The sequence below is a fragment of the Osmerus eperlanus genome, chromosome 10, assembly GCF_963692335.1.
Source record: "Osmerus eperlanus chromosome 10, fOsmEpe2.1, whole genome shotgun sequence".
In the NCBI taxonomy this organism is placed as follows: Eukaryota; Metazoa; Chordata; class Actinopteri; order Osmeriformes; family Osmeridae; genus Osmerus; species Osmerus eperlanus.
The window spans coordinates 17,147,560-17,162,551 of NC_085027.1; the positions used below are offsets into that span (position 1 = coordinate 17,147,560).

The following is a 14,992-nucleotide window of genomic DNA, read 5'->3' on the forward strand; positions in this document are numbered from 1 at the left end:
GAATTTTCTAACTATCCGTCGTAATTTCGGAGAGCTACGGAGACCCCCTTGGCTGTGATTGGTCAGTATTAAGAACCGCTTGCTTCAGGGGCGGGGTTGCCGTGATAAACAGGACGAACAGAATCCTTTGACCGCCATTGCTGTAAGTTTTTAGAATTCATATTTCAGCTAAACAGTACATGTAAACATGTACACATGGCAGTGTAGTTGCTGAAAATGTGCTTATTTTATTGATGAAATGGCTATTTTGTAAATTTGCTCCGACTTTTCGATAACCTAGCTAGCATCGCAGTGCAGCGCCACCTACTCTTCTGGCAGCAGTGGTGTAGTGGTAAAAATAGAGGTGGGTAAACTATGAATTTCATTATTTATTTATTTACAGGGTCGTCAGCCCCCCCCCCCCCCCCACGCATTGACCGTGAGACACGCATTTCATCCCCTTGAGAACCCTGTTTCATTTTTACGTTTCATTAGGCCTATTTGGATGGAACCGGTAAGGTTGGCTTGTATCTGCATCATCGTATTTATACGTTAGTAGGCTAGCCGTTTGTCCCTCTCTTAATGCGATGTTGTGCAAACCAAAACAACGTTTACAAACGTGAATTGATCTTACTCTGTACTTGAGGCCTTTTGCGGGCATCTGTGGGAGTGGGAGCACTCGATGGTCTCTTCAAAAATCGTGTGATATCCATGGCTAATTAATCCATTCCGAACAGGTAGACTAATCCACAACGTGTATGTGTACTTCGTGGATCCTGATTGGTGTCGCCGCCGCAGCCGCAACGCATTGATTGGAGGGTCACAGACTATACAGCGCAGATGAAATGATTCAGACTACAGCGTTTATATGACATGCTGTTTTTGGATGCTTTTATATAGGCCTTATTGGTCCCCTAATACTGTATCAGAAGTCTCTTTCCCGAAATTCAGCCTTGGTGCAGAATTACAGCCACTACTAGCAGTCCCACAAGGAGCTTTCCTCAGAACGCGCTATTTTGGTGTCTGTAGCTTTAAATGCTAATGAGGAGCGGAGGGGCGGCACCATGCGCTAATGTTTACAATGGATGTATCGCAATGGCTGTAGCCCGGTTTCTCTAAAATGCCTCGAATTTGCCCATTCTCATCTGATAACCCTGGTTTGCATAGGTACACACTCAGTCATTTCAATGAGGGGAAAGGCGGATATCGCGCGCGCCATAACACCAACAGCAGAACGGTTATCCAAATAACAAAGAAGTGTACAACACTCACTTTACAGCATGTGGATTCACACACATACTTGATGCTATCTACCTTTACATTAGCGACAGTAACTCAGCTGTTAGCTGCAGAGCTAATGTTACAGCCACATTCTAAGGGTAGCAAGCTAGGTAACCATATACAGTAAAGCTACAAAATGATATAGCGTTAGTTAACTTACTTGTCCGAGGTTAGTAACTGGACGAAGGAGAGTTAGTACTGATCCAGAATTTAATTTCAGCAAGGCCAGTTTTGTATTAGCTCAAATTGAGGAAACAGTGTGGCTTAAGTGTTTGGCGCAGACATACAAAACAAATGCGCCTACAACAGTTGTGTAGGCGCATTTCCAGAGAAAATAAAATTAAGACACTGGGTCTTCAGAGGCTAGGATGAAGGAACTGTTAAAATATTTTTGTTTTCCATTGTACAATCCAATGTAATGCTTCGTTCGTTTGCAAGCTATGATGTCTCTCGAGGATAAAAACACTTGCACGGTCGTAGCTCAGTTTCTCATGGGCGGGCCAGATTCTCTGGGCGGGCAAAGCAGAGAGAGGGGAGGTAACCTTCCTCCTTGTGACGTAACAAAGAGGAGATTTTCAAACAGAGCAATTGAGCTTTCATTTTCTGAAAGGCGGAGAAGAACACCCAGGGCTTGGTTTACACCGATCGAAAATTCTAGCCACTGGGGGACCAAAGGCAGGCTAGGGGACCATATTAATGTTAAATAACCTCCTAAAGTGAAGTTTTCATGTAATGTCACCTTTAAACAATATGAAATTTAGTCTTTGGTGTTTTAAAATTACACCAAATTTATTTTGGATTATTCCAACGGCAGAATACGAGGCGCAGGGAACTTAGATGTGCGTAAACGCGCATAAACGCTATTTAGAGGTGGATAAATGCTATTTCCGAATTTCGGGAGGTGCGTAAACGGCGTTTACGTGCGTTTACCCCCCACTACATCCCTGTCTGGCAGTGAAGTGTTTACAGCTAGTGATGTGTCGTTCGTGAACGATTCGTTCATTTTGAACGAATCCTTACAAGGACTCGGGAGTAACGAGTCCTCTCAAAGAGTGATTAGTTCATTTTCTCGTGGCCGCGCATCGGGACTGTTGCATAGGCTCGTCCAAGTAAACAGAAATTATTCGTTCATTTCCCGACTCGGTCTTTCTACGAGTCTTTGGATCATTTTTCACGTGACCTGCATAGGCTCTGTAGTGGTAGCTAGAGGAAACGAACGATTTGTTCATTTCCCGACTCAGTCTTTCTACGAGTCTTTGGATCATTTTTCACGTGACCTGCGTAGGCTCTGTACTGGTAGCTTGAGGAAACGAACGATTCGTTCATTTCCCGACTCAGTCTTTCTACGAGTCTTTGGATCATTTTTCACGTGACCTGCATAGTCTCTGTACTGGAGGAAACAAACGATTCGTTCATTTCCCGACTCGGTCTTTATACGAGTCTTTGGATCCTTTTTTTCACGTGACCCGCATTGTATTTTTTAGTTGAGGAAAGAGTTTCCTCATTCCCTTTCGTGTGGCCGCTGTTTTAGTAAGACGTGAATGATATTCGCTCAAGTCATCATACTGACTGGTTTTGTTATTTTCACTTTACATTTACACTTACAGTTTAGTGCAGTGTAATTGTCGTGATAATTAAATGCTAGTGTGATAATAAATGACCAAATCATACAAACTGTCATGATACATTATTTTAATGCAGGAATTCCTTTTAAAATAGTATCTGCTGGTGCACATGTCATGCACTAACCTACATGAGAATATGATACGTGTTTGCAGTGGACGGATAGCCCCCCCCCCCCCCCCCCCCCCGTTGAAATGAACGGATGACTCGAAAAAAGATACGTTCATTTTACTGAACGAGATTCAAAGAACCGAGTCAGTAAAATGATCCGAACTTCCCATCACTATTTTCAGCACCCACAGCCTTCGGAGTACTATAAATTCAACCAATCCGTCCGTCCATCTGTCCGTAACGGAGTCGGAGAAGTATAATTCGGCCTCAAGTCTCTCCCTGCTGCCTGGGGATAGGTTGACCTCAGACAGTTCAAAGGTCATAGGTTAGACAGTGAGATAGTGCAGGACATGTCTGTCTATGAGGGTATGTCTGTGAGTAATAACCTGTGTCATCAAGTTAAGTGATTGGTTATCGTTCTACCTAATTTTACAAACAGCTGGTTGCGTCTGTCTGTGTGTGTTTGCACCGCAATGGTGGTTTTATAATAATCCGTCATTTTGCAACAGTGAACACAATGGGAAGAGAGAATGAGTCCGCTTCTTCTGCAGCCCGTTAGTTTTTCACACATGTTCATGTCACGCCTATTACTTCATTACTTCAGGCGTTACCAGGGCAATGAGTTTAACAGTGACGTCAGGTAGGACACTATTTGGCCCGTAGGACACTATTTGGCCTGACAGCTCCTCTGTCCCCCCAGGCTGTCAGCCAATCAGCAGCCAGGATCAGGCCAAACAAATCCCTCTTAGGGATCCCCAGATGAGATCATAGAACCCAGTCAGTAGTAGATCTTGTGAGCTCTCTACAGACACAGCCACAGAGGGGCCCTGGCAGTGGAGATTTTACACCCTTTTTAGGGGTGCTCAACCCTAAATTTAATCTCAGCACCCCTGAAAATTATAATAATAAAAAGAAAAAAATAGCGTTTATCATTTGATTCTGGTAGTTCATGAAGAAAGGACATCCCTAGTTTTTTTCATTCATTCAATATTTTGCATAATAATACATAAATGTATTAATTGTTATCCAGTGAAATTAGGGATTTATTACAGGCATGCAAACTCCTCCTTTAGGTGAGACTCACCTTTTTGAAACCAAAATGGGTAACCTATGTGATTCATGCAGCTTTTTGTTGGGGGGGGGGGGTTGTGGCGGGTCGTGGCCTTGGCCAACACAGCATTTTACCCATGCTTCCCAACTTTACAACTGGCTCTGGAACCAATTGTCACTTAATGCCTAAACATCACAGCCAATCAGAGGCAGAGTGGGGAGAGGTTTACAGGCCCATCTTACATCATCTTGTAGAAACAATTTTAATACAATATATAGGGTAGGGGGTTTGCCATATCCTTCTCACCTTTTTTACCCCTGACCTGTTTGCATGCCTGTTATCAGCAAAGGCGTTTAGCACTTTTGCAAGGCACTGTATTTATGTCACATTCTAATTCTGAGCACCCCTTAAGGTCTGGTCCTAGAATCGCCCCTGGGCCCTGGTCATAGTCCTCCCATGGCTAGTGTTATAGGATCTGGGATTTTTCCATCAAAGTCCACATGAAAAAGAGAAAGGGAACTGTTCAAGCTGTATCACAGTGGGAGACTCCTTTCCCGCCCACAATTAACCCAGGGGTAATGCACACACTTTCCAGACGACCCCTCACACTAGCTAGCTAGATTACTCTCACTCACAGGACAAAGAGTGTATTTGTTCCTCCATTCAGGCTCTGGTAATTATAGATCTGTAGCAGACATGCCAGTGGGGTGGGCCGAGAGGGAGCGACACCCTGTGGGCCTAGCTCCAGTCATGGGGTCCTGTTACTGTACTACACATTGTATCTTCTTGGACTGGGTTCTCCTGGGCTGTACTGGACCCAGTCACTCCCCTGACCACATATTGTATCTGGTATATCTTTACTAGGATCTGTTGAAGTCTGGTATAATAGTGTATATGGTGTTTGACTGAAACAGTGGTCTCTCTCTGCCACTAACTGTGGTGTCTGTTTGTTTCCGCAGCCTGCCTGTTTCGCTACAATGCCCTGTCCCTGGTCTACCTGCTCTACCTCCTATTACTGCCCTGGTTCCTCTGGCCCAACAAACACACACTCAGAGGTAAGATCAACTACACTATCTTGTTTGTCTGGGTTGCCTGGCTCTCTGACGTTGCTGGCCAACTGGTTTACTAGCTAGCTAGGTGGTAGTTTGGCTGTCTGTCTTTACACCTATCTGTTGTGTTGGTTGGTAAGCAAACAATGTAAGTGTTTCGTGTTCATAGATAATGCCATTGATACATTTTCATATGTTGTCTGAGTTTGTCATATAAAAAGAGTGTAAACTTTGGAGTAAAGTCCCATGAAGGGTGAAGCATATTGACAGTAAATTCAAATGAAGTCACATGGTGTTAAACTCACAACTTAAACAGAAAAACCCTTCTGATTCTTTCAGGGAATCAGGCTGCTCACTTACACCACACATTCTCTGAACAGAGGGATAAAATGTACTTAAAACAATGACCCAAGCAGACATGAGGATTTCAGTCCCTTTTGGGAAGAAGCAACTAAGCTTTTCCTTGTCCCTGTTAAGAAACATCCTACCACCCATCCTGAACAACATACCTGACCTGTTTTCTGACTGCCAGAGAGAGAATTGTCCAAGCAAGCCCACCCACAATGAAGCAGTTCAATATATTTATATGTATTACTATGTAACTTATGTATGATTTCAAATGAGCAAAGCAGTTATGAAGTAAGCAAATAACTAATTTAAGGATGGGTGGATAGTGGTAGTTATGTGTTTTAGCTTTGTTCTGATAGTCATGTGGAAAGTGTTATGTTTATGGTCAGTATCGGGTTATGGCAGTGAGACATGGATTTCCTCAGGATTATACAGAGATCGTTGCCATGGAACTAGCCTCCAAGTCAGGAGTCATTACTGTATCACTCCCCTGTTGAGAAGCCATATCTTAAAGGACTTATTTCTCGACGTGTTTTGCTGTTTTCCAACTCCCATTATTGGCCAGTGGTCATGCTGTATTGACCTGCCAGAATCCCTCTAGTGTCATAAAATTCATTTCAAGGTGTTGTCCAACAGACCTGACAGAGTGGTTGCAGAAATACAATGCAACAAAGTACCTTCAGTCTTCCACTGAAGGAACCGCAAGTTTAATTTGAAGATCAACACTACACACAACAGGAAGAATGGAAGATAGAATGGGAAAACTACACTGAGACTATGTATGCTTGAATAGTCTCTAAAACACATGCTGATGTGGGATCAGTTAACATTATATCAAAATAGTATTATTTTGTGTTTTTTTACTATAAATAAATACAGATGTTTTACATGTATTCATTTAGCACACTCTTTTATCCAAAGTGTCTACCAAACAGTGCTTAGAATCTAAAGGGGATGTGGGACTCAAACCCAGAAATCCACTGTGCAGCCTTGCCGTAAGGACATGCTTCCTTGGCCTAAGCGGGATCATGTAATAATCTCCTCCTCTTGATTTACACTATTCAAATACTCCTTTTATTTAGACAGGCTTTTAACTTCATGCTTCTTTAATCCTGACTAATGTCCGTGTTGCATTGCCTATGGCTGCGGAATGAACACCGAACAATATTAGCCTTCTGGAAATACACCCTGACACAAGTAGGGGGACAAATGCCATAAACGGAGACAACCCAAAACATACACACTGATACACACATTCACACACGCCACTGCCCAAACGTACCCCCTTGAGGGTTATTTGTTCAATTTATCAACTTGTTCACGCTCCAGAGCTCCAATGAGCTCTATCCACTTCCTGTATGGTTGGAGAGGGATATGATAAGGCCTGTAGCCAATCAGAGACTTTTCCTGCCTCTGAAAACTAAACACAGTACAGGAACCACGCTCATTAAAGATAATAAAAAATCGGAATTCTAGAACTTCTCTTTCTTTGTTCGGTTTTCCGCCCCCGATGAAAGGTTTTTCAATTCTAACAATAAACTGAGGCCAGCTGTTTCTCTCTTTCTCTGTTTGTCTCTCTCTGAGACAGTGATAAGCTACGAGTGATATATGGTAAAGTGTGTTAATGGTGAGATGTTTGTATTAGGTGGGGGAGATCTGATATCTCGGGTGGAAAATAATAAATTGTATTATTAGTTATTTTGATGAACTGGTTTAATAGGAACCAGCTTGTTGGTTCCATACCTCAAATAATCAGCACTTTTCTTGGCCTGGGAGGCCGAGAAAAGATGCATGTATGGGACAGATGGGATAGGGGTCTGAATCGAAAGAAGGTGGGCTGGAGAGAAGGATGAAGGGAGAGGTCTAGGAGATGTAGGAGAAACATCTTCTACCTTTCCATGGAAATCTAGTATCACCAGCTGTTTGACGTCGGATAGGATCAACCATCTGGGTAATTTGGGGTTCTACTAGTCACAGTTTCCTCTGTGGATTAGAACCTGTGTGTGTTCTATAAAATCAGGGAAACCATAAGTGCATCCTCAAAGACTGAACTAAATGGAAGGTTAGACCATCCTTCCACTAGACTGTAATGCTGTCTAAGGCTGCGTGTCACACTGTAGAATAGAAACCCCAGTGGTCTCACCCTGACCCTCTCACCAGTCACTCACTTTATCAGCCTGGGTTTTACACTAACACCCACGCCCTTGAACACAAACCTACCCTTCCTTTAATCAGCCCCTAATGTTGTCATTTAAGGATATAAGCCCATACATAACAGACAGGACCTAACAGACTTTAGAGCCCTGGCTAGAAGATTTGTGTCATCACGGCCACAGACAACCCTGACAGAGAAAACACTGTTAATCCTCAAATACTGTGTCACCCTATCAGCTATCCTTCAGCGCTCCACACACACACACATCACCTGATCCACTGTGTTTGATATAGCCTTTTCAAAAGACAGTTTTTCCATTGAAAACTGAATGGGTCACTCGCCACCATTTAAGTCCTCTGTTAAAATCTGGCTGCAGTTGACCTGAGCTGATAAGTGAAAGTACAAATATTGAGCAGACGTCTGTCTGGAGGGCGGCAGCTGTGTTGGGGAGTGTGTGTCACCTGTGTCTTCCAAACGCTGTGTGTGAGATTGGGAAGGTTTATTCAGGGGGTGTTCACTGAGCTCTATTGGTGCTGTCTTATCTGTTCCTGTTTGTTCACGGTTGCTATCTCCTCGACCATATCCCTTCCTGAGGCACTGCTGCTGTGGTACAGGGAGGATCACATTCTCGCAGGCTTTCTTGTTTGTCTTTTTGTCGAATTACAGCCAGGTAATTTGGTGTCCCTTTTCAAAGGAACCAAATCCCAACTGTCACTTTGTTGGTAAGTACAGTTGACAGTTTACAACTGGATAAAGGGATGTTCCAGTGCGGGATACCTATGTGTTTGAAGCAAAAGCGAGACTGCTCAGTTTATTTCAGTTTGGTTTCTTCAGATGCATTGGAGGAATGTGAGACAGGGAGCTAGTGCTTTGTAGTTGTGTTCCAGACCAGATAGCTTCTCCCAGAGATGTGTCTGCATCTGGAACAGGAACAGGGATTCCACATGGCCATGTTATCCCGGACCGCTCCTCTGACATACCGGCCAGCCTGCTCTCCCACTCGCACTGCAGATGACAGAATGTGGCCCCCGAACCAGCTGGATGATGCTTGTAGGCACCAAGCAGGACTCTCAGAACCACCCGAACAAGAAACTCAAAATAACTGAACATAATGCAAAATGGGGGTTTAGTACCGTTTTACATAATCACCCAACCTAAGAATTTCTGCCCTTGGAGTACAAGAATGTCAAGATTGTGCAATCGTAGTCTTCTTTGAAAGGACACATGAAGACTGGTGTGAATCAGAGATGCAACAGTAGGAATATGTGGCTCCATATTTCTGTTGGGTGTTGTTAGGCCTGGACACACAGTGGCCTTTTCAACCCAGCCACACCCTCTGCTCCCTGGGCTGTTGTGGCCAGTCATATGGCTGTCTGCCCTCACTAAAACAGGCAGTGTTCACCTCTGCTATGCTTAACCAGACGTTTACAAGGTGCTGGAAAAATAAGCATGTTTAGTACTGGGTTCTCTTCTCAGACAAGTCTCTTTTACAAACCAGTGCAATTGACTTAAAGATATAGAATTAGATTTGATGTTATATCAACAGATAGGCTACCCTCGCAGAAGTGTTTTGAGTGTCTGGAACCTTTGGTTGTCCAGTCAAACCAAATTATAATCTGTTTCCAAGTTGTAAAAATGTAATCTGTAATTTAATCTCACTTCAGTCTATATAACCTCAGAAAATATATATTCTCCCCTTACTGCACTATGACCTGATTGGACAAACTGTGAAAATCCTGTAGCGTTTTAGCTGCTCAGTATAAAACCTAATATCCTCCTCTTTAACTCAATGTTTTTCTTTCCATGGGGGCTCGGGCAGTGTTCAGAAAGCTCATCCTGGCCCCTTGCCTCAGAGCTCAAATGGGACCTGGTCGGGTGCTGTAGCACTCACATGCAGACTTGTTAAAACAATGTTCATAGTGAAAAATCTTATAGTGGAAAGTCTTACGGTAGTTGCAATCTCCTCTCCTCTCCGCTTAGGCTTTCATAGGGAAGGGCCGGTGTGTAAGGAGAGAGGGGGAGTATGTGATACCTCAAGTAGGGAGGTCAGATGGCTGAGCGGTTAGGGAATCGGCCTATTAATCAGAAGGTTGCTGGTTCAATTCCTGGCCATGAAAAATGACGTTGTGTCCTTGGGCAAGGCACTTCACCCTACTTGCCTCGGCGGAATGTCCCTGTTCTTACTGTAAGTCACTCTGGATAAGAGCGTCTGCTAAATGACTAAATGTAAATGTAAGTAGGCCAGCTTCAGTTGGGTTTTTTTGCGTTTGTGGTCACCACAGACTCTAAAGCCTACTGGGGCAGATTCCTGCCTCTGTTGACAAGGACTGGTTGGTAAGATAACCATTTGCTCAGATAGGCCTCAGAGGTATGTTGACTTATAGGATATCTGACAGATAAAGCAGACCAGACCAGACCTTTAGAGCAGTGGATGTTAATGGCTGTCATTTCTGTCATAGTCGGTGCAACTTTATCACTGTCTGTGTTGATGGATTTGTTTAAAACATTCAGGGATAGCAAGCCAGTAACCACATGTTACAGGTGCTGTCATTACTGGCTGCCAAAACATGTCAGAGTGACATTCTTACTGCTTTAATCCATAAGCATCTGTTGCTCTCCCAGCACGTCCATCTCCTAACTATTATCTAAGCTACAGGACTCCCATGGAAATGTCCTGCTATTTAACCTCCTTGGACACTGAAGGATGACACTCTTATGGTGACCGGGGAGGGGAATTGTCCAGAACATGTTCTGTTCTTGTAAAGGGTTAATGTTCCTCATTTAATGGGATCACAGGAATTCACCTTAACATTACAGATGGGCCATCAGAACTGGAGTCCAATAACACGACTGGTGGCAATTATAGCATGAATAGAGGTGTGTACTGTTGGTGTGTGGCTGTAACTGTGTGTCTGTGTGTGGGTGTTAGTGTAAGTGTAATATGCCTGCCTGCACAGGAATAGTATTTTTAGATGTTTTTTTCCCATGTAGCACTATGCACACACATACAGTACTGTAGCTGTAGCACACTGTTATGCAGTTCAAATGCAGACAGAGGTCTGCACTCTGGGGTTCCTCCTTCAGCTTGTAGATTTACATTTAGTCATTTAGCAGACACTCTTATCCAGAGCGACTTACAGTAAGTACAGGGACATTCCCCAAGGCAAGTAGGGTGAAGTGCCTTGCCCAAGGACACAACGTCATTTCGCACGGCTGAGAATCGAACCGGCAACTTTCTGATTAATAGCCCGATTCCCTAACCGCTTAGCTATCTGACCCCCAAACGTATATCATCGCTCTGACACCTGCACTTATCTCTAGCTTCTGTCCGGCCTTCACTTCATCTCCAATTGCCGTCAGTGGAGACGTGTGATCCACCATTTTAACGTGAGCAGTGTATCTCTCTTCTCCCCATGGTCCCCCGGTTAAGTGTGATGGGTTCTACAGACTCCCCACACGTCATCCATAGCGTAAATCTGAACCTCTCAGATATGCTGTAGCACAGATGTGGACACAATACAGCACAGTTAGAGCTAGCGGACTTTTACTAAACAGTCGTTATCCATGATGGAAAATTTAGATTTTCCTTCAGGACGGGGGTAGTGTAGAGAGTAGGGGAGAGCGGGAGGGCAAGAGTGATGTTGAAGTGAAGTTCTCTAGGTACAGTACTCTGTGTTAGAACATTTTTATTTTTATACACCCAAACACACAACTCAAGCTCCCTCTAAGCAGGTACTTTTCAATTCCAGGCCTGCTCACTTACAGGTTAGGGTTGCAGTTATGTGGGCACTGTAAATCAGGATGACATATGGCTCCTAGTGGGTGTGCTGGTAGTTGATCTGTCCCGTTTAATATGTTCTGCCTTTCTCTATATTCCACCTAGTGGTCATGTAAACATCTTGAGCCCAGAGAGAGCTTGTGACAGGTCTGGTCTGACACAGCTGGAGAAAGAACATTTCTTACTAGGGGTGTAACAATGTATCGTGGAAGAATATATCGCAATGTATAGTAGAGTTATGGAAATACTTTTACAATATGACATCCGTTTGATCCTATTGGTTGAGCTACCAGCAGGCGACCTACTTTGCGTCATGTGTACATTCATTGCATTCACCGAAATCGCTTGAACTGAGTTAACTAAATTGTATGTACAACAAAGAAAATTATTGAAAATGTTTAATGTTTTGTAAATAAATCTGTTAATTGAATTTCAGTTTCATTAAAAATGTTGTTCAAAATATCATGATACGTTTATATTGTTACACCCCTATTTCTTACATATGTAGTCAGTACTCAGTCTGATAGTCATCAGACTGAGTTTTAGAGGAATGAGGCTGAATCATGATCTGGTCTGTGAAAGCGCCTCCTCCTGTCTGAAATAATTGAGAGGCTGGCTAAAACTGCAACGAGCCGACTAACCCTCAAACGGCTGCAGAGAAAAACAGTTCTATAAAATGTGGGCGATGTGCAGACTCCAACCCTGCCTGCTCAGAGCTGCCCCTGTCCTCCAGTCAGTCCTCCAATGAGCATAGCTGTTTTCTGAAATGCATTTTGGGTTGGCAACAGAGCCTGTGTCAAATACACTGGGTCTGTCACCTGCTAGGTCTAGAAGGATCTACTGTGATTGCTGTGTGAGTGGTAACCCTGTATGTGTTTTGACCTGTGGGGGAAATAGCTTGAACACCAAAAATGGTTTGAGCGTGGTGGTACAGCAAAGAGGGACGTGATAGAGGTGAGTCAGACTAGGTCCCAGGCTCAAAGCTCTGTGTAATGTGCTGATGTTACAGAGTAGTGGCTTTGACATTGGATTATGAATGTTGACATGTCTCTCTCTCGGTGTCTGTCTCTCTCTCTGTCTCTATCCCTCCATCCTCTCCAGGGCATACGGGTCGTTTCATCAAGGCTCTGTTCAGCACCAGTCTCCTGTTCCTACTGGCTCATGTGTCTTTCCAAATATGTCTCTATACCTTGCCTGCCCTGGATCTGGCCCTTGGACACAACTGTGAGACCACACACATATTCACACAACTGCACACTTATACTTGCACCCCATTAATGAATGTAACAGAGATGTTGTATGTAGGTGTTTTTTTGGTCTTCTTTTTCTTTTTTCTAAATCACTTCTGATGTTTGTTTTAACCATAAAGAATGTGCACAGTATACTGTGTACATATGTAATACCTCTAGTTTCATAGTCACGTTCTGAACAATAATGTAAACAGGGTCATACAGAGAGCCTCCGTTAGACCTCATCTAGACACCAGCCAATCCCTGGTTGACTGATGGCTTTGGGCATGTTAAGTTCAGACTCACACCCTGTCATTAGCTAGCCTGGAATGCTTGCAGGACACATGAACACCCAGAATGGAGATGCTGTGGTCAGCCCTTATTTTAGCCCTTTAAAGCCTCTAAAATATGTCCTTAAGGAATGATAAACGCTGCAGGTCGTATTTGCTTCTTCTTCGTCTTCTTCTTCTTCTACTTGCTGACTCTCTTTACAGTGTCTGTTCATAAAGGATCTCCCCATAGAACATGCCTCTGATGCCAACATGATCGCCTCCTCCTAAAACTGGAGGCCCATGGGAAGGTTTTCAGAGGCCTCAGCAATTGACTGTTCTCAGTCATGTGCTGGCAATAAAATCCCTACATGCACATTCAGATACACACACACAAACACACCCGAGATGAAAGTAACTATGTTTAGAGTGTACAGTTGACCTCTCTTTCTAACAAACTGTTTGTTTACAGGCAGCTCTTGGGAAACTTTCTCCAGACATGTGGGTGTATCCAGGTATGTCAGCCAGTCCTGGGGACACTTGGTCTGGGTGCATGGTTACTGAACTCAACCTTCACAAGTCACCAAGAAAACATTATGAATTCAAATATGTAAACCATTATACTAAGACAGATAGGACATTAAAACAATTGTAACTACTCCAACACAAATAACACTAATCGAATGACTTCTCCCATTGATTTCATGACTTCATTCACTTAGCTTGCTTCACTCAACCCTAATTTGACTCACTAGATAGGAGCCTCATCTTATCAAGTTCGCACAAACACTCTGATAAACACCACCCAAGCCACTGCACCCCTTTTATGTGCTTCCTTCCCTCCCTCCTCTCCGATGACCTACTTGTGGTGACCTCCAGACTGCCGCTGGATGACATCTGGAGTGTGCTGCGGCTGTTGACCCCTGACCTGGCTGTGTTCTTGGTCTCCCTGGTGACCATGGTGGTGTGCGGACAGCTGGTGAAGAGAAAGGAGGTGCTTGTTGTCACACCCCCAGCTTCAGCCTCGCTACTGGAAGTGAGTTGAGAACATTTCCTCTTTGGCCTGATTGGAGAGTAAAAAAGTGCTTACTACCATGGAAACATTGCAGAATAGCAGAGCTGGGACCATGTTTACTGGTGACTATAGGGAGCAGACATGTGTTTCAGTATGATTCCGTGGATATATAATCCAGCTGGCGCTTAGGGAACCAAGACATTCTTTAAACCATTCTCGCTCATTTGTTCGTTCACACACACACACACACACACCCTGTCACATATAAATGAGTAGAAAACCCTCTTGTTCCCATGTGTTAGTGAGTCAGATAAGCCAAGTCAACATACCTCTGAGGTTGAGTCAGTGCTCCAGGGCTTTCAGCTCAGAGAGATAGTGGAGCACGCCTGTGTCAGGGCTGTTCTAGTAGAGAGGAGACTGGACTAGGTGGAATGTCTGAGCAGGCAAAATAGGCCTCACCTTGAACATTATATCTAGTCATACACTACTCTATATTGTCGCTATAAAATCAACCATATCTAAAATCTGAAATAAAAAGATATATTATGAAGATGAATCGGTGGATTTGACTGTTAGTTGAAGTGTGAGACTTCTATTCTGAGACGTGCTGTTGTTGTAGGATTAGGTATACTGTCACAACAAGCCCATGAGACTCCCAACCAACCCACATGATTCCATGAAAGGCAGGCTTTGTTATGGTGCCACTAAAACAGCTGATATGTGTGTTGTGCAATCACAAATGGATTGAACTTGATCATATCTGAGCAAAACTGCTGGCATGCAAGAGTAGGTCGGTGCATTGCTATGTGACTAGTTGTACTGTGCTCAAATGTGTGCGTTTGTATGAATGTGTGTGTGTGTCCGTGTGTGTGCATATGTGATGCGTTTGTTGTGGTGTTGGTTACTGGGGTGGGCGGAGAGACAGAGTGATGTCATCATGAGGGTTTCTTTATGGTTGTGTGGCGACAGAAAGCACTATTGTTTCTCTCGCTTAGCTCAAGCCCCCACCCCTCCACCCCATCCTCTCTGTCTCTCTCTCACAGTCTCTCTCTCTCTCTCTCTCTCTCTCTCTCTCTCTCTCTCTCTGTCTCTAACTCCCTTCTC

At 43.8% G+C, this 14,992-nt stretch overlaps 1 protein-coding gene across 3 annotated transcripts in view; it reads left to right on the forward strand.

Annotated features, from left to right (window-relative positions):
- piezo1 (piezo type mechanosensitive ion channel component 1 (Er blood group)) overlaps positions 1-14,992 on the forward strand; it is a 64,055-nt gene that overhangs the window by 11,481 nt on the left and 37,582 nt on the right. For all 3 annotated transcript variants that reach the window (XM_062471879.1, XM_062471877.1, XM_062471878.1), the window contains exons 2-5: positions 5,005-5,100; positions 12,477-12,599; positions 13,346-13,388; positions 13,753-13,909. In XM_062471879.1, the coding sequence (XP_062327863.1) occupies positions 5,005-5,100; positions 12,477-12,599; positions 13,346-13,388; positions 13,753-13,909 (419 nt within the window). The remainder of the gene's footprint in view (positions 1-5,004; positions 5,101-12,476; positions 12,600-13,345; positions 13,389-13,752; positions 13,910-14,992) is intronic.